The sequence below is a fragment of the Leopardus geoffroyi genome, chromosome A2, assembly GCF_018350155.1.
Source record: "Leopardus geoffroyi isolate Oge1 chromosome A2, O.geoffroyi_Oge1_pat1.0, whole genome shotgun sequence".
NCBI classification, from domain to species: Eukaryota; Metazoa; Chordata; class Mammalia; order Carnivora; family Felidae; genus Leopardus; species Leopardus geoffroyi.
This window is the reverse complement of record NC_059331.1, coordinates 79,981,949-80,006,693: the sequence shown is the minus strand read 5'-3', so window position 1 is coordinate 80,006,693 and position 24,745 is coordinate 79,981,949. Positions and strand designations below refer to the sequence as shown.

The 24,745-nt window shown below is 36.6% G+C and overlaps 1 protein-coding gene across 4 annotated transcripts in view; it reads left to right on the top strand.

Annotated features, from left to right (window-relative positions):
• KMT2E (lysine methyltransferase 2E (inactive)) overlaps window positions 1-24,745 on the top strand; it is a 101,780-nt gene that overhangs the window by 11,537 nt on the left and 65,498 nt on the right. For 2 of the 4 annotated variants that reach the window (XM_045494503.1, XM_045494500.1), the window contains exons 2-3: window positions 13,640-13,712; window positions 17,267-17,451. In XM_045494503.1, the coding sequence (XP_045350459.1) occupies window positions 17,381-17,451 (71 nt within the window). In that variant the 5' untranslated portion in view covers window positions 13,640-13,712; window positions 17,267-17,380. Of the gene's footprint in view, window positions 1-13,639; window positions 17,452-24,745 lie in introns of all 4 variants that reach the window. The other 2 variants (XM_045494501.1, XM_045494502.1) reach the window with 2 other exon arrangements.

The following is a 24,745-nucleotide window of genomic DNA, read 5'->3' as shown; positions in this document are numbered from 1 at the left end:
TTATTTATGTATTTATTTATTTTTGAGAGAAAAAGAGGCAGAGAGAGAGAGATACAGAATCCAAAGCAGGCTTCAGGCTCTGAGCTGTCAGTACAGAGCCCGATGCGGGGCTCGAACTCACAAACTGTGAAATCGTGACCTGAGTCAAAGTTGGATGTGTAACCCACTGAGCCACCCACGTGCCCTTCATTTAAAAAATATTAATGCTGGGGGTGCCTGGGTGGCTCAGTCAGTTACACGTCCGACTTCAGCTCAGGTCTTGTGGTTCATGAGTTCCAGCCCTGCATTGGGCTCTGTGCTGATAGCTCAGAGCATGGAGCCTGCTTCCAATTCTGTGTGTGTCTCTCTCTCTGGCCCTCTCCCTTGCTTGCACTCTGTCTCTCTCTCTCCCAAAGATAAGTAAATATTAAAAAAATACTTAAAAAATATTAATGCCAATTGAATGTTGAATGATGTAAACTTTGTGCTGCCTCCATTTGTTGAGTTCAATGCTCATAAAAGTCCTATGTTTGTTTCCAAATTGGCTAATCCCATTGTACTTGTATTGTGTTTATATTATTAGGTATAATTAAACCATTGATAAATGAACGTGAAAAGAGAGTTGCATTTTTTTTTAAGTTTATTTATTTTGAGAGAGCGAGATCGAGAGCGCACCCGCATGCGTGATCAGAGAGGGGCAAAGAGAAAGGAGAGAGAATCCCAGGCAGGCTCCCTTTATCACGAAGCCTGACAGAGTCTCAGTTCCACAAACCTTGAGATCTTGACCTCAGCTGATATCAAGAGTCTGAACCTTAACTGACTGAGCCACCCAGGCATCCCTGAGAATTGACGCAAACTAAGTTAATTACTTTGGAAAACTTGTTAAAGATACATTAATTGTCAAAGAAAGTTGTTAGGTATGGGTAAGGTAACTAAAATAATACAAATCCAAATCTAGAAGGAGATCTGCATTCTCATTGCTCCACAGGTGTCTAAGTAATTTGTTACCTTGAAATAATCTAAAACCAAAAATTATAGACAATGCATTATAGATAGGGTTTATACAATAATGAGAACCCAAAATTCCAATTAGCAGAGCCATGTTCAAAGAGAACATTTGGGCTTGACATTAAAATATTGATGAATTATATTTTAAATTAAAAAGTTCAGTGTTTATAAGGTATATGTAACTTTTAAATGGTTCTCCAGGTTAATTGACTTTGATGAACTAACCAGTTTTGAGTTACTGGTTTTTATATATATAAATCCAGATTTTTTTTTTCAGTCCAAAAGGAGATGAATCTTACTGTATTCTCTAGCATTTTTTTTTTTTCCATTTAGTGTCTTAGAAATCTAAAAATGCTCTTTCGTGCTGACATCTTGATTTCAGACTCTGGCCTCTAGAATTGTTTGTGGTCATGTGTTGCGGCATCCTTAGGAAACTAATACTCCCCTCAATTCCAGTTACTCTCAGTGAAGCCCACTGCTAGACAACACACACACACACCACGCACACACATACATACAAAAGAAAAAGAATTAAAATGCTGTTTCAGAATCTGATTGTGTTTTGTCTACTTGGGTTTGTAGGATTCTGCCTAGATGAAATGACAGATTTCGCATGTCCATGGAATTGAATAGATTCATTGATGTATCAAGATCCAGTAACCTTTATTATCTTGTGAGATTTAAATTCTACTCTTCTTTAGGACTCTTCTAACTGTTAATATTGTAAACTAGATTCATTCAGTAGTAAATAGTTGAATGCCCTCTATGTGAAAGCATTAGGGTGCTAATGATTTTGGCTTGCTGATCTTGCACATATTTCCTAAGGGAAGTAACTGATTGTGTTGGCTAATAACTCTGGGATCAGTTTGTGTGGTTTTCAAATTTTAGCTTGCAATAGTTTGGTATATTGTTAATGTGGTTGCTGTATGTTAGTAATAACTTATTAATTATACACTAATGTAATAACTTTTTGATTTTTGAATTCCAAGTAAAAACTGGCAGATCTTATGGACACAGTATTGTGCCAAAAGACACAAGTTCTTTTATTGTGTAATTTACTTTGAGAATATCTGAGAAACTAATATTCATCATTTAAATTTAATCTAGAGTGATGGTGGATTTTTAAAAAGAGATTCTGCTGGTATAGCCTGTAAGTTCACTTATAGGAAGTTTAAAGTTTATGCTTCTTGCCTCCTAAATTTAGTGGCTCATTAAGGATTTGGAGAAAAGTATTTCTAGTTCAGTCCCCAACTTCACACAGCAATTTCTTTATATACAAATGACTTTTATAAGGGTGGCCAATCAGCTCAGTACATGTTAATTATTTTTTTTTACCTATGTGTATACATAATGTTTTCTATCTGTAAAGACGGAAAGGTCTTTAAAAGTAATTTGGAAAGGGAACGTGGATGTAGCCTGTCTCATAGCAAATGTACTGGTTAGTAATAGTACCTGCATCTACCAACTTCATTATTGACATTTTATTTTTCCCTTTATTGTACAATTTTTCAGTGATTATATGCCTGTTCAAGACAAGCTACTTTAAAAGATCGTCTTGAACAAGACGTATAATAAGTTAATGAAGTTTGTATATCTGAGTAATTTTCCTAATGGAGGCTTAGATCTACTAATTCTGTATTTTATTCTTGAGAGTAAGATGCTTTTTCCCTAAGCTTCAACTCTCTACTTGTTATGCACTTGTCCTTTCATTTCCAGTTTTTTGTTTTCATTTTTCTATTTACATTAATGTATGAAGAGGAAGAACTTGATCGTTGAATTCTGTAAGTCTTGGGATTAAAAGGACACTGTCTGGCAAATGCTGCAGAAATAAGTGGTTTAAACATGGAAAGAATTTTTTCTTATTCATTTTGCTAGTCTTTTGCAGATTTATAGGCTAATACTTAGAAATTAAAGTGCTCTTGTTTCAGACTTAAGGTTTTTATAGTAAATATTTTAAACATGTGGAATAGAAGATATCTTTTCAGGTATTTACAATAGTAGAGCTGTTTTTTCACTATTTTAGTGGCCTTAGTGGTCAACAGTTTTATGACTGGGGTTGATTAAATTATCATTGGATTGAGTAGTATGAACTTCATGCTTTTAATTCTAAAGAGGGAAGGCACGAACATACCAACTCTGCAAGGTAGAATTTTACCCATTTTTCATGAGAGGCCTAGAGAGACTGACGGTCACGTAAGCTAAAGAGGGACTGATCAAGAATTTGAATTCAGATCATTTGAAAAAAATCATCATAGCATTCTATTGATCCTTATAAAGGAATAATTTTTGGCTCAGTAATGAGAATACACAAATCGTTATCAAAGGCAGTTATTTAAAACTACTCTAAGATACCTTTGATTGTATTAATTGCCCTAGCTCGATAAAAGGACCTTAAGGGCAGGGATGCCTGGGTGGCTCAGTGGGTTAAGTGTCTGACTTTGGCTCAGGTCATGATCTCACAGTTCATGAGTTTGAGCCCCACATTGTGCTCTGTGCTGAAAGCTTGGAGCCTGGAGCCTGCCTCCCTCTCTCTGTGTCCCTCCCCTGCTCACACTCTGTCTCTCTCTCTCTCCCTCACAATAAATAAACATTAAAAAAAGGGGGGGAGGTGCTTAAGGCCAACTTAATTTTGTTCACTGCTCATTCCCTAGCACATAGAGCAGTATCCAGAACATAGTATATGCTCAATAAATATGTTGATGAATTTGAGTTTATTACATTTAAAATGACAGAATAGTCCTAATCTGGGGGATAAGTGCTTAAAAATACACAAGATTTCTTCCATTGTTTGGAGACAAGAAATTCAGAACTTGATGGTGATACGCTGGAAGGGTTGTTGATTATTGGAAATTATTCAGATGATGGAGATGATGGTGGGGGCCTTGGAAACTGAGGAAGAATGAATCTGAAACACTGAGGAGACACAAAAGGCAAGGTGAGCAGATATAATAGGAGACTAGAAAAAAGAAGGATTAAATAGGGAGCTGGGAAAATGGGGTACTGACAAGAAATGGAATGGAATGCATGTGGAAAAGATTCAGTTTGAAAGTTTAATTTTTGCAATGATGGCAGATATTTAAATGGGTACACATCCTATAGGTGGCTGGGAGTAGGAAATCAAACAGGAATCAATGGTAAAATCTGAGATTGATGGAGATGAATAATGGAGAGGGTTGAGCCTTGAGGGACAGCCACATTTTAAAAATAATAACAGAAAGAAGCAATTATTAAAAATAAAGTTTCAGAAGAAAATCAATAATGTTCTTCTGTGGCACATTTTTTGTTTTGTTTTAAGATGTGTTCCTGTTCATCTAAAAGGGGAGAAGGGGGTTAAGTGTGTTAGGGTGAGGAAAATTTGATATAATCAGGAATAATTTAGGTGGTGTTGTCACCACATTCTAGGCTTTGAGAGCTAAAATATAAATATCTCGTTTCTTGGTATGGGGTAAAGTAGATGATCCAGTTTTGGAAACTAAATGCCTAATAGCTATTTCAAAATAATAGGTCGAAATGTAAACCAGTACTTTAAAAAAGTTAATACGGGGGCACCTGGGTGGCTCAGTCGGTTGGGCATCCAACTTCGGACCAGGTCATGATCTCACAGTTCGTGGGTTTGAGCCCTGCGTCGGTCTCTGTGCCAACAGCTCAGAGCCTGGAGCCTGCTTTGAATTCTGTGTCTCCCTCTCTCTCTGCCCCTTCCCTACTCACGCTCTCTCTCTCTCTGTCTCTCACAAATAAACATTGAAAAAAAATTTTTTTAAAAAGCAAGTAATGCGTTCTTTGGGAGGTTAACAAGGGAAGAGATTAGCATGGGACAAATTTTATGGCTCAAATAGTTTTTTGAGTTCAGCTAGTTAAATTTTTGTTTATTGAGAAAATAGTCCTCAGGAGGTTGATCTGCTAGAGACCTCACAGCTAGTTTTGTATCACAGAAGTCTAAGTTGTGAAGTTGAGAATGCTTCAAGGAAGCATTAATACTTAAATGATCCCTGAAGGTTTAATCAGATTTTTGTTGGGTGGAATGGTTATATGTAAAGGAAAATTACTTTAGAAATTTTGAAGGGGAATGAGCAAAGATAACGCCAGCAATAGAAAAAGACTGGCATAATCAGAGGATTTATATATTGGAATATTAGTGTGGAACAAGGTAACCTGATAATGTCAAGATTAGGAATTTAATTGGAGTTACTGTGAGCTACTATTCTTTTTTTGAAAAGGGCAAGACTAGGAGACTTGTGGGCTTTGAAGTATAATCTGTTCAGAGTTTAAGCAGTTGTTCTAGAATAAAGGGCTGGAGCAAATGCCTTTTTAAAAAATAAGACATCTAGGCCACATCTTAGACCTATTAAATCAGAATCTCTGGGGGTAAGGCCTAGGAATCCATAATTTTCAACTACTAACCCCAGGTATATGAAAAGTAGCAGTTTGTGATTTTATGTTTGAGAACGATTGGTTTAAAGATCAAGTTAGAATAGGGAGAGAGAGAGACCACTTAGAAAATTATTCTGACAGCCCAAGTCTGAGATAATAAAATGTAGACAGTAGAGACAGAAAGATTTGTTTGAATCCTGTTAATCAGCTTTGCTACACATTGTTTTTAGATAGGGGAAGAAGAGAGGGCTCACGTTCTCTAATCTGAAATAAATGATTCAAAATAGTGATAGAAAGAATAATTCATTCTGGAGGGGACGTTGTTTTACTTGAGACTAGAATGAAGAATGAGAGAATAAAATTATTGCCAACTTTGATTGTTTCAGTCAAAAATTATGCCCTTACCTAATGGCATACTTATTTCAAGGCTGAAAAAGCAAGAATGAACCAGTCCAGTAGTCTGTACGGGTTGACTAAAAGATAAATGCAGGGTTTTTTGTTGTTTTTGTTTGATTTTTTAATTATAACAGACTCTAACACTACTTTTTGGGAGCATATTTTTCCTTTTCTGCTTTAGGCAGATAGAGTGTACCAATCAAGTAAGTTTTTCATGTCACATGATGAGTCTGTAAGTATTTTCTTTTAGCCAGTGATTTTTGAACTATTCTCCAGGAAGCCTTAGACTTGTCATGTGGTAGGTGGGAGGATGTTCAGGCAGGACCATTTCCGTGCCACCCTCTTTAACTATAGGCATAGCAAATATGAGGTACAAATGCCTACTATATCTTTTAGCAGACATTACTGATTACTTGAGGCCTTCTCCTGTTGTATTTGGCTGTGGCCTCCTTAACACAGTACTTCAAGTTGATATCAGCAATCGGAGAAAGCATTGTAGATTAAAGCTAATTTTCATCTTGGAATCAAAATACATGCTTAGATTATGGTTTAAGAGTTCATTTGTGGGGCGCCAGGGTGACTCAGTGGGTTGAGTGTCAGACTCTTGATTTCAGCTCAGGTCATGATCCCGGGGTCGTGGGATCAAGCCCTGCTTCAGGTTCCGTGCTGAGCATGGAGCCTGCTTAGGATTCTCTGTCTGTCTGTCTGTCTGTCTGTCTGTCTGTCTGTCTCTCTCCCCACACCTCTTTCTCTTCCTCCCTTTGCCCCCCTCCCATGCGTGTGCTCACCCTTTCACTCTCTCTAAAAAAAATAAAGATTTCATTCATAAGAAAATTTCTGTCAATACTCAAAAAAACAGGTTTGAAGGCCACAATTTTAATGTCATTTTTTCAAATTAAATTTTGTTTTGAAGTAAGATTTACATGCATTTCTAAGGAATAATACAGAGAAATTCTTTTTCCTTTATCCAGTTTCCCTTAATTGTAACATCTTGTAAAACTGTAGTACAGTGTCACAACCAGAATATTGACATTGATACAATCTATCCATTTTGTCCAGCTTTCCCTAGTTCTACTCCTGTGTGTGTGTGTGTGTGTGTGTGTGTGTGTGTGTGTGTGTGTGTGTGTTTAGTTTTCTGTATTTTTATTACATTTGTAAGGTTCCTGTATCTACTACCAGAGTTAAGATATAGAGCATTTCCATCTCCACAAGTTTCCCTGGACCTTACAACCACACTGATCTGTTCTCTATTTCTGTAATATGTCATTCAAGACTCTTACATAAATGTAATTATACAGTATGTGATCTTTTTGGAATTGGATTTTTTATTTCACTCAACATAATGTCCTTAATATTCATTGGAGTTGTTGCATCTATCAGTAGTTCTTTAGGGGTGCCTGGGTGGTTCAGTCGGTTAAGCATCTGACTCTTGCTTTCGGCTCACATCATGATCTCAGCGTCATGAGAACTGAGCCCTACGTTTGGCTCCATGATAAATATGGAGCTTGCTTGGGATTCTCTTTCTCCTTGTCTCTCTGACCCTCCCCTGCTTGCGCGCTCTCTCTCTATCTCTCTCAAAATAAGTAAACATTTTAATAAAAAAAATAGTTCCTTTCAAAATAAGTAAACATTTGAATAAAATAATTCCTTTATATTGCTAAGTAGTGTTCCATTTAATGTCATTTTTCCATTTGGTAGCTACCACATAGAACATGCCACTTCAGGGACACCTGGGTGACTCAGTCAGTTAAGTGTCCGACTTTGGCTCAGGTCATGATCTCATGCTTTGTGGGTTTGAGGCGTGCATCGGGCTCTCTTCTGTCAGCCCGGAGCCTGGTTTGGATCCTCTCTCTTTCTTTCTCTGTGTCCCTACCCTGGTTGCTCTTGCTCTCTCAAAAGTAAAACTTAAAAAAAAAAAAAAAACAAAACAGGCACCTTCTGAGTTTAACTTTTAAATTTGTAGAACATGTTGTCTTTCATTGTCTTTTGTGAACTTCCCTGATTCTGTTTTCTCCTAATATCTCACTCCTCAACTCCATTGAGGACTACTGGGAGCACAGTTTAAAAATTACTAATGTAGATAGCAATTTTTTATTTTTTTAACAGAAGGAAGTTTTAGAATCCATGAAGTATGTGGTATTATGCTTTGCAGGTATTATGCTTCACACATGTGATATTTTACATTCACACATGTGATATTACTGCTTTTGTACTTAAAAGTAAGCTTTTGAGGAATTTAGGAAGATGTGATTATTAGGTTTGAAGATTCTTTGTCTTCTGTGCTTGTATATTGAGCAGTATATTCTAAGGTACGTAGTTGTGGGCCATATGGCAAATAGAAAGTGGAAATAGGTAACTATTTTAGAAGGAAGTTGCTTTTATTCTATTCTCAGATGTGAATAAAGACTAACCTCATTCTTTTTTTTTTTTAATTTTTTTTTTCAACGTTTATTTATTTTTGGGACAGAGAGAGACAGAGCATGAACGGGGGAGGGGCAGAGAGAGAGGGAGACACAGAATCGGAAACAGGCTCCAGGCTCTGAGCCATCAGCCCAGAGCCTGACGCGGGGCTCGAACTCACGGACCGCGAGATCGTGACCTGGCTGAAGTCGGACGCTTAACCGACTGTGCCGCCCAGGCGCCCCAAACCTCATTCTAAGAATAGGTTTGTATGTATGGGAAACAGAATTGTGTGTTTATGCCCAGAGACTCTAGTCTACCCTGTCAACTCTATTATCAGTCACTGAATTGCTATTTTATTTATTTTTTTAATTTGCAAACCACATACCTTTTTTTTTTTTTTTTAACTTTTTATTTATTTTGAGAGAGAGAGAGAGCCAGGGGAGGGGCAGAGAGAGAGAATCTCAAGCAGGCTCAATCCCACAAACTGTTGAAATCATGACCTGAGCTGAAATCAAGAATTGGACACTTCACCAATTGAGCCATCGAGGCACCCCCTGAGTTGCTATTTTAAAACACCACACTTGGAGCACCCGTGTCTTGGTTAGTTAAGTGTTTGACTTCAGCTGACGTCATGATCTTGGGGTTCATGGGTTTGAGCCCCACATTGGGCTCTGCACTGACAGTGTAGAGCCTGCTTGGGATTCTCTCTCTGTCTCTGTCTCTGTCTCTCTGCCCCTACTCCACTCACACTTTTTCTCTCTCTCTCAAAGTAAGGAAAGTTTAAAAAAGCCACATTTTACTAGATTTTATACTGTATTTTGGTGATCTCCAACACTTCAGGGAATGACAAATACTATTCAAAAATGCGTGGTGCGTTAAAAAACTGATAGTGTTGAAATTAATTCTTTTAACTTGTGGATGCTTTGGCATGGTAAAGGAGATTGAATGTACCAATACTTCTGTTGGTTGCAGAATTGATGTTTAAAAGTTTTCCCAAAACCCTGGTAGAAGGAAAGTTATCCCATTATATAATGCCAGACAATTCACTATATTCATACATGTATTTTTAAATTTAATGGACTTCATCTTTTAGAGAAATTTCAGGTTCACTTCAAAGATGAAAGGAATGTATAGATTTCCCACATGCCTCCTCCCCACACAAGCACAACCTTCATCATCATCAGTGTTCCTCATTATTATGGTACATTTATAACATTCAATGAACCAGCATTGAAACATCATTATCTGGGCACCTGAGTGACTCAGTTAGTTAAACGTCTGACTCTTCCACTCAGGTCATGATCTTATGATTCAATGGTTCGAGCCCCTGCATTGGGCTCTTCACTGGCAGTGCAGAGCCTGCTTGGGATTCTCTCTCTACCTCTCCCTGATTCATGCTCACTCTCTCTCTCTCAAAATAAATAAATGAACTTATCAAAAAAACAGAAAAGAAACATCATTATCATCCAAAGTGTACAGTTTACATTGGGGTTCACTCTGTCTTCATGTATTTTTTTAAAAAGGTTATTCTTGACACTTTAATACTTTGATTCCAATGTCACATTACTAGTGAGCTAAAAGATAACGTAAACTGAGTTGTAAGCCAATATGAAGTTCCAAAAAATACTGGCAGATTTGGGAAAGTACCTTATTCTTGACCCTGAAGGGATGAGGTGGTGCTCATTGGATAATATCACAAGGATTGCCATTGATTTGTTAAAGTCTTTTATTCAGAGCCAATTTCTGTTGTGACAAAAATTCTGTAAAAAGAATTTCAGGTCCAGATTACCTATTGATTTTCACCATTACTGTGCACACAGATTTTTAGTTTAAGAAAATAATTGAAACTGTGTTTGGAGTTTATAATAAAGAGGTTAGTTGTTTGTTTTTTAAGTGAAACTACTTCTGTCAGATTCTCTGAAGTTGAAGTCCAATACAGAAGTATCCTCTCACCTTTCTTGGCAAGAATGGATTTTGGAAAAGATCATAGATTCTATTTTTTTTTCATTCAGATCGTATTTATTGAGCACCTACAGTGCATGACAAAAGTGCATTTTATTTTTTAATTTTTTTCTAGTAAACTCTCCCTCCAATCTGGAGCTCAAAGTGTGAGATTAAGAATCTCATGTTTCACTGACTGAGCCAGGCAGGCACCCAGATCAGAAATTCTTTTTAATATATATATTTTTTAACATTTATTTATTTTTGAGACACAGAGAGAGCATGAACAGGGGAGGGTCAGAGAAAGAGGGAGACACAGAATCTGAAACAGGCTCCAGGCTCTGAGCTGTCAGCACAGAGCCCGACGCAGGGTTTGAACCCATGGACTGCGAGATCATGACCTGAGCTGAAGTTGGCCGCCTAACCGACTGAGCCACCCAGGCACTCCAACCCCCCCCCAGAGATGGAGAGCACATGCAGGGAAGGGACAACGAGAGAAAGGGGCAGAGGATCTGAAGCAGTCTCTGTGCTGACAGCAGAGACCCCAACGTGGGGCTCAAACCCATGAACCATGAGGTCACGACCTGAGTGAAGGCAGATGCTTAACCGACTGAGCCACCCAGGCGCCCCAGAAATTCTTTTTTTTTTTTTTTTATTAAAGTTTATTTATTTTTGAGAGAGAGAAAAAGAGGGAGAGCATGAGCAGGGGAGGGGCAGAGAGAGAGGGAGAGAGAGAATCCCAAGCAGGCTCTGCACTGTCAGCACAGAACCCAATGGGGGGGTTCAGTCTCACCAACCTGTGAGATCATGACCTGAGCCGAGATCAAGCGTTGGACATGTTTAACCAACTGAGCCACCCAAGCTCCCCCCCCATCAAAAATTCTTAAATTACTTGGATTGTACAAGTATATAGTTGAGAGTTGTTCTCTAGTACTGATCTTTTAGGGACTTTTTATCTGGTCACCATAGCTAACACTAACTGAGTGCCACACACAATTCCTTGAAACAATTCAGGAAAACATGTTCTGTGATTATTCTTTTTTACAGATGAGGAGCTAAGGCTTCAAGAGAATAAGTAACCATTATTAGTTAAGTGGCAGAATGTGAAATCTGAAGCACTGTTACTTTGATACTGAATTTAGTTGTAACAGTTGGTTGGAATTGTACTCAACAGGATCCAGTGAAACTCTATGAAACTCTTACAGAACCAGAAAAGACACTTCTCGAAATATAGGTTTCCATTTTTCAAGCATTTCCATGAACTGACTCTGACTACAAGAATACAGATTTTTCTAAATAGAGATTTTATTTGCTATAAAAGTATTATAATGTAGGTTGGTGTAATTCTTTGTTTTTAGGAACCAAATGGTCATTAAAGAGAGACTCAAGTTAAAATTTAACTGATGAAATACGTGGTCTCAATTAACAAATAGTTTTGTATATGGAATTGAATATCCTTGTGCAAATTAGTAATCTCAGGTTTGGAGCATGGTTCCTTTAACTTCAGTGTATTAGTGAAGTGTACTGGTGAAGCATGTACTGAAAATAATAGAGTTTGAATATTCTTTGATTATGTGCTTTGCATCATCCCTGAAGTATTTTAAACCCAAATTTTAGACTTTGAGCCCATTCTTCTCTACTTCTGTAGTGTTCTAATGCATTTTTGTGGAATGGATGTGAATTCATAAGTAGATCAGGTTTGGGGGAGGAGCAAAGTGGGTTTCATTATTCTTTAAGTGTGCTAGAATAAATGGCATGCAGATAAATGAGACATTTATGTATTTATCTAATTTCTTCTCTTTTTGAGCAAGGCAGTTGTCAGTATTTTCCTCTTAACTGTAAATTGTAGATTACCAATTATCTAGCAAATTTTAATTTCACTCAAACTAATGGGTAGGTGCTGGAATCAGACTGTTAGAATTCAAATTGGTTTTTTTCCCCCAAAATGTTTGTTTATTTTGAGAGAGAGTGCGAGCACTTGAGCAGAGGAAGGGCAGAGAGGAAGAGATAGAATCCCAGGCAGTCTCCACAGTGTCAGCACAGAGCCAGATACAGAGCTCGATTCCATGACCCTGAATCGTGACCTGAACTGAGATCTAGAGTCGGACGCTTAATTGATTGAGCCACCTAGGTGCCCCTAGGGTTCAATTATTGAGTCTGTGATTTATTAGCTATGGAACTTTGGACAAGTTTAATCTATCTTCTCTGTAAAATGGGGATAATGGTACCTACACCATAGGTTAATTGTGAGGATTAAGCATTGTAAGCACTCAGTATTTGTTATCACTGTTATAACTTCTGTTTGGGGAGGCTTGAGTATCAGGTAAGCGCTTGTAGAGCACTGTCTGATACTAATATTAACCCAATTGGAAAAAAATCATTCTGTTGTCAGAGTTATTTTTTGTTGTTTTTTGAAATCTGATATTTATTCTGTTCTTTCGAGTATCAGGAGTACTTGGTTAATATACTCGTGATTATAAGGTGTAAACTGTAATATCAAAAACCTAACCTTCCTGTTTATAGTTGAAGTCCACAGAGCAGTGAAATGACTTGTCCTAAGTTTCATAGGTAATAAGTTGGTAGTAGATCTTGATCAACCAGTATTTTTTAAATTATACCTTAGTCAACTGCTGTAGAGAAAGGAAATCTCAAGTGCATAGTGAGGGCAGTTTAATTTCTAATTTATAAAGAAATGTTAGGTATGTAGTCCCTTACAGTTTCTTTGAAGTTGCTTTATTTCCGCTAGTAATATAGCTCAAAATTCACCTGCTTATTAGTGATACGTATCTAAAACATAAACGTGTTGATTTAATTTTAATATTTATTGAACTCTGTGTAAGGTAGTTACGAAAGACAGAAAGATAACAAATGACCCTTTCTTCAGAGAGATTATGCCAGGAGCACCTGGGTGGCACTGAGAGTGCAGAGCCTGCTTGGGATTCTCTCCCTTTTTCTCTGCCCCTCCTGTATTCACATGGGCTTGCTCCCTCACTCTCTCAAAAAACAAAACACACATACGTTTTTAAAAAATATTATTTTAGATTACACTTTTATTTGTAATATTAGAAACAAATTTTCCTCCTGTTTCCATCCTTCTGCTTTTTGGGTATGGTATTCATCTTCTCAGTGGTATTTTTTGCTTCCTGAACTTTTTAACATGGTCTTAAAAGCAGCCTCAGTCTTAAACTGATAGACTATTTTGTAATTGCTTTTCCTAGCCTTTTATCTTGTTTTTCCTTCTTTAGGGTTTTATGTGTTTTCGTTTTGGGATTGTTGCCTTCGCTTTGCCAAATCTGTTTTTAATACTGTATTTTCTCAGTTTCTCCTCAGTTTGATTTGATATTTAGCTTTAATCGTTGCCTTTACTGTGTTTACATTTATTTGCATACAGAAGCGAAGAATAAATTTATTTTTTTAAGAATTAGCTGCTGTCTTTGTGTGAGCCCCTTTGGTTTTTTAGGTGCCATGTTAGGTGCCAAGCATCGATAATTTTATGCCATTTAAAAACAGCTCAATACTCCTATGTTCACTTGGTTTCTAGGTCTATTCTGGATAGCAGGTTTTGTGAAGACATTTGTTCTTTCTTGGACCTCAGATTTACCAGACATCTCATGGTATTTCCTTTTATATTATTTCTTTAATGGCTGCCATTTGTTCTCAATGTACTTTGTATATATTTTACTTGCCAGTTGGATAACCAGTTTCTTATTCACATATAAGATGTGAAGCTTTGTGTAATTGTTTGGATTATGTTGAATTGTTTTTTCTCCAGTTATGCCTGTGTTATAAGCTCACACCTTTTCTGCCTACTGCATTGGCTTTCCCTTTCTTTTCTTCTTAATTTCCAAGACACAGCAATTTGACCCCAACGAATTTATGATGTTATTAAGTATCAACTGAATTTTTAAACAGTGTGAGTTTTCTGGTGATAGAGTTTTTGATATTAATGAATATAGTAAAATATTTGCCATTTTATGGTCTCAATAGATAGGACCTCTTGCCTTCTGGCCTCCTGTGAATAAATTCCTGAGATCCTCTTCCCTGTTGAATCAAATGCAGAGTTTGTGGTTCTGTTTCAGATGTGATGATGTGTCTGTCTCGGGGAATGAAGTTCTGTGTTCTTAGAGCGATGCATTTGTGCAGAGGGTGTCATGAAGTTGCTGTTATAGCACTTGATTGTATAGGTTGACCACTCATTTGGCTAATGAGACCAGGGCTGCAGTTTCATTCTAGGTGCTCTGATTCATTCACCAGTCCCTTATAGAGTGCTCCAGGCACTGTGCAGGGTTTGAGAGACAGGCAGTAATCATACAAACACAGGCCATTGTCTGAAGTAGGTTAATGGCAAGCTCTTCACTGCTACTTAAAAATAGCTCAAATGTAGTGTTTATTGAAGATTGTATATTTACATAAAAATGGAGCACACTATTAGATACATACTCAAATAGATTCTTTTAGGTTGGAACTATTAATCAGTTAAATAAAAGAACACATAATGATTTGATTTCTGCTTTCTAGTTACCGGTCTGGTTAAAACAAAAAAAAATGCACTACTAAATATTTAACAACATATGTCTAAAATTTAAGACTTCTGTGAGTCGAATGTAAAGATATGCTGAGCTAAAGAAAACATCTCCCAAGTAGATGCTACCAACAAGGAAGACGGTTTTTCTTAAGTTTTAATTGTTATCTGTTGTTATATCTGTATCTTCAGCATTTTAAAGAAATATAGAGTATTGTCACATTTGAATGGAACAAACTTATAGTTTTGTATATTGGTTGTGTTTTGTCAATTGGAAATTTTATAATTTTATAGCTTTGTGTGGGTTAATGCAGCTTTTATGAAGCAACTCTAATATGGTCACAGGGGCAGCAAAGAAGGTAGGGCAATCTTTCCTTCTTCTCGTTCTGCTTTAATTTTTAGAGGATGATTTTAATTTGATGAGCACATTATAAAAACATGGCAAGTTGAAAACCATAATTATTTTCAAAAACTATTAGAAGAATCACTTTAAATGAGGTCTAGACAGCTTTTCCATGAAGTAAGAGCAACTCTTCTTATGTGACTGCCACTTACTGATTGCTGAAAATGTGCAGTGCTGTGTATGAAAATGCTTTACATTCATTCATTTTCTTCATGGAAACCCTATGAGGATAAAATCTCATTTTATAAGCAAGGAACCTGAAGCTTAGGTTAAATAACTTGCCTAGCTCGTATATCTGGTGAGCATTAGAGATAGGCTCCGGAGCCTATGTTTTGAACTTTTAGGCACAAATGCCTATTGTTGTATATTTTTATTATAATATCTTATAATCTAGTAGCTCCCCAAGTTATACATGGTTTAAAAGTAGAGGCTAGTTTTCTTGGAGAATTCAAACAACTGTTACCACTTTACTTCCCTATTTTGGTATTTGCTCCCATAAGGTATGAGGTCACAATCTTTATTACCTGTGAAATAGAAATTAACCTGAATAGTTATTCTCAAGGTTACTTGTAAAGATTAAAGATAAATATAAGAATTGCCATTTGAAGAAAGCTTGCTCCTCAGTATTTCAGGTATAACACGGGAAAAACAATTTTGACTGTTGCCCTTTTCTGTTTATAGTATTATCTGTTTTGTTCCTAAGTTGTACTGTATTATTACTGAAAAGAGCACCCAAGTGGGGATGGGGGAGAGGGAGTGAGGGAGGCAGAGAGAGAGAGAGAATCCTGAGCATGGTCCACACTGCCAGCACAGAGCCTGATGTGGGGCTCGAACTCATGCACTGCACAATCATGACCTGAGCTGAAGTCAGACATTTAACCGATTCAGCCACCCAGGCACCCCTTACTACTGAAGATTTTGAGTAGATATTTCACAAAGAGTATCATATGCAAGTGTCATACAGTGAATTAGATTAGAAACATTGATGTTGAAGCTGAATATATTTTGTTATTTGGTAAATTTGTTTAAAAAACACTTCAAGTGTATTAGTTTTCTCTACTAATTACCTGTATTAGGAAACATTAGTTCTGGGGAGTTAATACTAACTGAAGAAATAAGACAACTCCCTCAATATACATGTACTTATGTGGTATGGAAAATGACAGCCACTTTAAAACATTGGATTTTATTACAAATAAAATAGCTTTCCTTTTATAATACATAAATAACAGAGTAGAATTGGTTCAAATCCTGGTTTTAGTTTTTAAAAATGTTTAATTTTTGAGAGAGAGAAAGAGCAGGAGTCGGGGAGAGGCTGAGAGCAAGGGGAACAGAGGATCCAGAGTAGGCTCCACCCTGAAGTAGAGAGCCCCATGCTGGGCTTTAGCCATGAGATCATGACCTGAGCCAAAGTTGGACGCTCAACCCACTGAGCCACCCAGGTGCCTCTCCTGGTTTTATCTCTTAAACTGAGCAACCTTGGTTAAGTTATTTAACCTTTCTTGCTTTTGTTATCCTCAGTGGTAAAAGGGAGAGCCCTGTTTCAGAGTTGTAAGGATTAAATAGATCATCCATGTAAAAGCATAGTAAGTACTTGATATTTGTTAGATCGCTTACTGAATCAAGAAGGCTTATTTTGGATACCAGTGCTGTAAGAAATTCCATTTTAGGGGCGCCTGGGTGGTGCAGTCAGTTAAGCGTCTGACTTCAGCCAGGTCACGATCTTGCGGTCCGTGAGTTCGAGCCCCGCGTCAGGCTCTGGGCTGATGGCTCGGAGCCTGGAGCCTGTTTCCGATTCTGTGTCTCCCTCTCTCTCTGCCCCTCCCCCGTTCATACTCTGTCTCTCTCTGTCCCAAAAATAAATAACCGTGGAAAAAAAAAATAAAAAAAAAAAGAAATTCCATTTTATCTTTGAAAATGAGTAATATTTGTTGGTTCTTCACTAAGCAAGACAGCTTAGTTCATCTTTCTTTTTGGCATTTTATATTCTTTCTCTAAGTAAGGTTATGATTCAGAAACTTCTTTTAATCACAGTCCCATAACTTAATTCCAAAATAAAATAAAATAAAATAAAATAAAATAAATAAACGAAGTAGAGACTCCCTTGAGCAAATTCCAGTTTATATGGATATTTTAATGAAGAATGCTTTTTCTTCATGTATTTTACTTACTGTCTTTATAGTATGAATGTGTTAGGAATATGAAATTATTTTTAATTTTTTGTTCCCTTTTCTTTTAAACAGGGTTTGTGGATGCACTTAGATGTTTGCAATGAGCACTGTGGCTGGCATGCCCCAGTGTTTTGGATACCAATGCATAGGACTCCATAGTAATCGAATTTACCAGAGGCGAACGTCATGAGCATAGTGATCCCTTTGGGGGTTGATACAGCAGAAACATCATACTTGGAAATGGCTGCAGGCTCAGAGTAAGTATTTAAATTAAAAGTGTTTGGGATAGGAAAGGCAAAATATTTTATATAGTTATTTTAGCATAACCAAGCAGTGCTTGGTTTGGATTTATATTTTTTCTCATTTAGGATTCTTGTTGAAAATAAAACATGAGAAGATTAAAGACAAAAATTCCTTTAAAATTACTTTTTCAAACAACTTTTGAGCCAAAATCTTTTCCCACTTCTTTTTGTCTTTTCCATCTGCTAATTGTTGACCTCAAGATAATAATTTTTTTTAATTGTAAGATTTGTCACGTCTTATTGAAAAAGTAATTTGATTTTAAATTTGATCTTAATTTTAAAAATATTCTAATAAGATCCATTTAAATGTGGGATTTGCTTTTTTTTTAATTTTTTTATTTGTATTTTTTAAACATTTACTTATTTTGAGAGAGGGAGAGAGCATGTGAGCAGAGGAGGGGCAGAGAGAGAGGATCCCAAGCAGACCCCGCTCTGTCAGTGCAGAGCCTCACACAAGGCTCCATCTCACAGATCCTGAGATCATGACCTGAGTTGAAACCAAGAGTTGGTTGCTCAAGTGGCTGAGCTACCCAGGTGCTCTTTTTTTTTTTTTTTTTTAAGTTGAGTTGAAATAATTCAAGCCACTTTTAAATAAGAGAAAGGGATTATTTTCTGCTGGATGATTATTTTGATAACTTTTGCTTTTATGAGTGCCATTTCTGATGGATTCAGTAAAACGTTCTTACCTTGCCTCTGGACTATTTGGTCTAGGCAATTGTGTGGATAGATTTCATTATATTTTGTTTTTGAATGACCAGTCACTTTAACACTAGGTTATTGCTGTGACGATTGATTATTTGTTTTTGGAAATTTGCAAGGGATTCAAGTGGCAGTGTTGGAAGCTGAACGATGGAAAGATGCAACTGTTAATTCTTCAATTCGGTATATAGATATATTGGGCCTAGTGGGACTCTAATTTACCAGAAAGCTGAACTTACTAGAATAGAAATTTGAAAAAAGGAAATTTATTTTAGGCCTCTGAAACTGATACATGGAGAGGACAAAAATGCTGTTTATTATTCTCTTTTTGCTGGCATTTCGGGTGGTCTGAAATGTTTTCACCACTTCTGTTCGTGCCATTGGGAAAAACCCAGAGATGCTTTCTAATGTTTCAGATTAATATACGGTCTGTTTAACTGTATGATTATTGTGATGCTGTTTTTAAAAGCCATTATGTTTTTTGCACTATGTATATGTTATTTTTGTTGTAAAATAACAGATTCCTAACAAGGTACTCTTGAGACAGTTAATCAACTGTCTGCCCACTCATTCTGCCCAAATAGGGACACTACTGTGGAAGGAAAGAACCTGGAAGTAGTGCTTGGGAGACAAAGGGTTCCTAGGCTAAAGTACTAGTTTTTCTTAATGTAAGGCATCTGGTAGGTGCAAATCCATATCTGATAATAGTTGTAGGCATTTGTTGGTAAAGATTCTTTGCTTCCTAAAAATAATCACCTCCTTGGTTCTTTTTTAAAAAAATCAGTCTTTTACGCAGTTAATACAAGATGTAATTTCTGAAATTTATATACTAGATAGGAATTTGTCTACCAAATGGCATGAGATACATCTGTGCTTTGTCATATCTAGTATTTGTGCTATGAAGTAATTCACAGAATGGAAGATAGAGGGGCACCTGGGTGGCTCAGTCGGTTGAGCGACTGACTTCGGCTCAGGTCATGATCTCATGGTTTGTGAGTTCGAGCCCTGTGTCGGGCTCTGTGCTAACAGCTCAGAGCCTGGAGCCTGCTTCTGATTTGGTGTCTCCCTCTCCCTCTGCCCCTCCCCCACTCATGCTCTGTCTCTATCTCAGAAATAAATAGAAACATTAAAACAAAACAAAAAAAGAATGGAAGATACATTATTATACAGTCAAAAAGGAATGAATAATATTGAAAGAGGGCAGTATGGGGATAACTTCCTATTTTCTTTATTAAATGCATTTATTAGGGTACTTATAGAATAAGTATGATTTATATTATGGAGCCAAATCTTTTTGGGTACATGTATGGCATTTTTATTATGCAAAAATGATCAATTTGTAGGTAATTACAAAATGACTATCTTTCTTTTTAGGAAATTATTTTTTTCTATTCCATGTACAGGTATGTGTCACTTGGGCATACCTTCCCCTATGCAGTGGACATAGAAAGTATAGCTGGTGCCAATTTTTATTATGGGACAGCCATCAGAATTTTTGTGGCTTAATTTTCAAACTTTTAAATTCTCTTTTAAAATATATAACTTGGGGGGCGCCTGGGTGGCGCAGTCGGTTGGGCGTCCGACTTCAGCCAGGTCACGATCTCGCGGTCCCTGAGTTCGAGCCCTGCGTCGGGCTCTGGGCTGATGGCTCAGAGCCTGGAGCCTGTTTCAGATTCTGTGTCTCCCTCTCTCTCTGCCCCTCCCCCATTCATGCTCTGTCTCTCTCTGTCCCAAAAATAAATAAACGTTGAAAAAAAAAAATAATAAAATAAAATATATAACTTGGAAGCTTAAAAAGACCATTAAATAACATTTTCCCCCCTTCCCTCAGAAACAAAACTTTTAGAGTTGCTTTTATAAGAAACTTTAATGTAATTAATATGATGCTTCCTTTTTATTACAAATACATAATCAAAAGTTGTGTAAGACACAGGATTCTGGGAGAAGGGTGCATGGGACTTCACTATTTCTTTGTTTACCTCCTGTGAAGCTACATAATTATTTCAAACTAAATTGTTTTTAATGGAATTACATTTTATTGTATTCATGTGGCTATATAATTCTAATTATACATGAGTTTTTTTTTAAAAAAAAGATTGTACTGTTACAGTACAGTCTATCATTAATGAACTATTTTAAAATTTAGGAGAGGGGCGCCTGGGTGGCGCAGTCGGTTAAGCGTCCGACTTCATCCAGGTCACGATCTCGCGGTCCGGGAGTTCGAGCCCCGCGTCAGGCTCTGGGCTGATGGCTCAGAGCCTGGAGCCTGTTTCCGATTCTGTGTCTCCCTCTCTCTCTGCCCCTCCCCCGTTCATGCTCTGTCTCTCTCTGTCCCAAAAATAAATAAACGTTGAAAAAAAAAAAAAAAAAATTTAGGAGATACTCAGTGATTGTTTATTCAGTGTGTTAGTGTACTGGACCAAATTTATGTTGACTTCTAAGGCTATAAAAGAGAATTTATTGGACTACTTGTTCTTCTAGACTATCTGTAGCATTTTATAGATAGGAAATTGCAGTTGAATATCTAGCTCAGGATCTGTGAAGAATGGGTTTGCAAAGCTCTAGTCCGTTATTTTCATACTTGGTAGCATTTGCTTCTGGATTATTGGGTCTCTACAATAAAACTCCTTTTTCTCACCAGCTCCAGCTTCTTTATTGTATATTTGTGCTCTTCTCATCACTAAGTTTTAAAAAACCTTGGGTTTGTTTTGCCTTTCCTTCAGAGTTAAGGATCTTGTATTGTACTTCTTTCTGTTACCTATTGCCTTGGCAAGAGTTGGCCCTCTACCTAAATGTTTGAACTAAAAAGAATAATTGTAAAATATTTTAGAAGTAACCTAGTAGTGAAGATTGATAGACTATGGTTTAGGGATAATAAGAACAAAATTTTGTTTCATTAGCCTACGTATTTTTTTAAGAAGTTGTAAACATTCCACAGTCAAATTTAACTGAAGATGTTTTATTTAAAAATATTTTTTTACTATGCATAGTATTAATAAAACAAATACATAGATCTTGGTGAATAGAAGTGGAATTGAAGCCAACTGCTACAGGGGAGATTCAAGATACCTTAAAAAATTGCCTGTTAACTACTTAGATCTTAGCAGTAAATTTTTACCTACATTGTGTTTGTCCTTTTATTTTAAAAAATACCCATTACAGCACACAGGTTAACATAATGACTGATTTTCTCACTAGTGCCTGGAAGGATCTGGGTACAATAAAAAATGTGGAAATGTAATAATATATTTAAAGGGAATATTGAGCTGAGTGCAAAAACAATTTTTAAAAACTTGATTAGCAAAATGACCATAACTGGAATAATCAGGAGACTGCTTTTCTTACCAGGAAGTTCTGTCTGTAAAATTTTTTCGATTAGCTGTGTGTTTGTAAATGTAGGCTAATAATAGAAGTAGATTTCTGGCTTTTAGCATAACTTCATAGGGTAAGACTGGTAGTCCAAGAGAAGAGAAAGCACATTTTGGATCATCACTTATAAGCATCAACTGTTTGGGGAGTGTTTTACTAGAGGCTCAGGTTATAAACGTAAGGTATAACCTTTTACCCCTACTCTTTTTTTTTTTGTTTTTGTTTTTTTTTTTTTTTTTTTTTTTTTTACCCCTACTCTTAAGGAAAGTATAATCAGTGGGGAAATCAGAACTCTAAATCAGAGCTGTCCAATTAAAAAAGTACACAAAAGCATGTCATGTGTACTTTAAAATTTTCTAGTGTCCATATTAAAAAAGTTTTTAAAAAAGGTTAATTTTGTTATGTATTTTTTAACTGAGTATGTCCAGAGTATTACCATTTTAATATATAATCACTATAAAAATATGAATGAGATATTTCATGTCTTTTTTTCCCCCACACTAAAAATATTTAAAATCTGGTATGTATTTTATACTTTCAGTACCTCTTAATTGAAACTAGCCACATTTCAAGTGCTCAGTGTATGTCCAGTGGCTACTGTATTGGATAAAGAAGCTCTAGACTAACAAAGTGGTAGGACCTCAGAGAAGAAGAAAATGGGGAAACTTAGGCTATAGGCTAGTTGTGAAAATTGTAAAAGTGAGATCTGAGAATCTCTTTCTGAATAAGGAAGATAAAGATATAAGGCACATACTGTTATTCTTAATTTATAGGTGAGGAAACTGAAGTCACAGAGCAGAAAAGTGGCAGAGGCAGAACTTAATAATGTGTTCATTTTAGGCCTTTTTGGTATTATAGCTCTTTTACTAATATTACAGAGAATGATTTATGTAACATAACTGTGTTGACACATGGTTCATGTAAGTAGTAGCTTTAGTTCTAGCAGTAGTAAATTCAGTATAATAAATGACTACATATAACAAAGATATTCACAGGTCTTTGCTCAAGGATAAGGAATGTTGAAGAAAACCTAGACTCCTTTATCATTAGGCAGGAAAGTTGACCCAGAAGTCAGCTGTATTAGAATTGTATGTTTTTTATTCTAATAGGTAGAACGTATCTCCTCACTTTCTTTTTACCTCTTCTACCTCTGGCATTCCAGCGATCTGAATTCCTAAATTGGTTAAATAAAAAAAAAGACAGGAAACCCTTCTGGAGCTAGAAAGTGGGAAGACATATAAATGGGGAATGTTAAATTAAAAAAAAAAATTTTTTTTTAACATTTATTTTTGAGAGAGAGACAGAGCACAAGCAGGGGAGGGACAGAGAGAGGGAGACACAGAATCCAAAGCAGGCTCCAGGCTCTGAGCTGTCAGCACAGAGCCCGACGCGGGCTTGAACTCACGAGCTGTGAGATCATGACCTGAGCCGAAGTCGGACACAACCGACTGAGCCATCCAGGTGCCCCTAAATGGGGAATGTTAAATTTTGTCTTTCATAGCCTTTTTAAAAAAGAAATGCCAAGCTACTTTTCTCTCTCAGAGACTGGGAACAAGATTGCAAACGTTGTATTCCTTTTAATGTTACTATTAGTACCTTGGTACCATTAGAAATCATTAATGTGAGCTTTTTATATAATTATGTGTTACTTTTGAATGAAGTGGACAAATGAGTAAATGTGACATGTGTAAATTAGAGGTGAATTATTTTGGAGGAGGACTCCCAGTACTATGCCTTGGCAGCATAGTAAATGCTCATTTGTTGACTGAGAGTAGTAAAAAAGAGATATATAGGTTTTCAATTTTGTTCTACCACTAACATACTAGTGAGCCCTTCAATATGACAATCATTGTAGACTTTGGTTATCTTAATTTGAAAAAGAGGGCTTGGATTGAGGTATTAACGTGACTCTTTTGACTTCAAATTTCTGAGAGTCAGTACATTTTTACCTCTTGTATTTTGCCAGTGTCTGATATTAAGTTATTTCAGTGTCACTAGAGCCACCTGCTGACAGAGTTCATTACTTGTTAAGTGTTTGGGTGCTTTTAGTCTGAATTTGTATGATTGAAGATGCTAAAATGTTTTGTGTATAATGAAATGTTTTCAGTAGCATATTACTTGTTCATTTTCTCTGATGCTTAACATTTTCACTTATGGTTTCTTTACACATAATCTACTATCAAGAAACTAATACTTTCTATTGCTCTCAAAGTGTTGATTTGCTTATCCTAATTTGGAAGTGCTTTCACTTAAAAGTGGTTTTGTTTTAGTATTTAAAAGCCTATTTTACAGTACTGTGCTAGCAGTATTTAAAAGTGTTCTTCACATGATGCTGAATTTCTCATTTGTTTCATACTTAATCATAAACAATTTTTTTCTAACTTTATTTCCACTTGTAATACTGAATGCAAAGCTCAGTACATCCATACAACTGTCTATATCGTAGTGTTTTGTTTTTTTCTAATTTTTTTTTTTTCAACGTTTATTTTATTTTTGGGACAGAGAGAGACAGAGCATGAACGGGGGAGGGGCAGAGAGAGGGAGACACAGAATCGGAAACAGGCTCCAGGCTCTGAGCCATCAGCCCAGAGCCTGACGCGGGGCTCGAACTCACGGACCGCGAGATCGTGACCTGGCTGAAGTCGGACGTTTAACCGACTGCGCCACCCAGGCGCCCCTATAACGTAGTGTTTAATATCTCTTAATCATCCCAGCAGAAAGGCCAGTATTATTCCCATTTTGCAAAAAGTGGAGTTATGTTTGAACCCAGGGTTGCTTAGCTCCCGATCCATACTGCCACATAGGTCAGAAGAGCCAGATTTTGTTAATGGGTGTGGATGAGTTAAATGAAGTAAAATGCCACATGAAATAAACTGAGGATAGTTGTCATACCAAACCTTTCCATTTTCAAAAGTTTCTTGTATATTATTATAATGTGTGTAATTTTCATATGTTATCTTTGGAAAATAATAGGTTATAACAAGGATAAAAGAAATTTACAAGTTTTGATCACAAATCTGAAGGAATATATTGAGAACTCATGGAGATCTTTTACACCCATTACTGTAATAATTAGGGAGTCAGTCTGTCCATGTGTCATTACTGATACCTAAGTGTGTATTACTGAATATCTTAACATTAAAAGGAAAACTAGAGGTTTTACCTAAAGTACTGATACAAA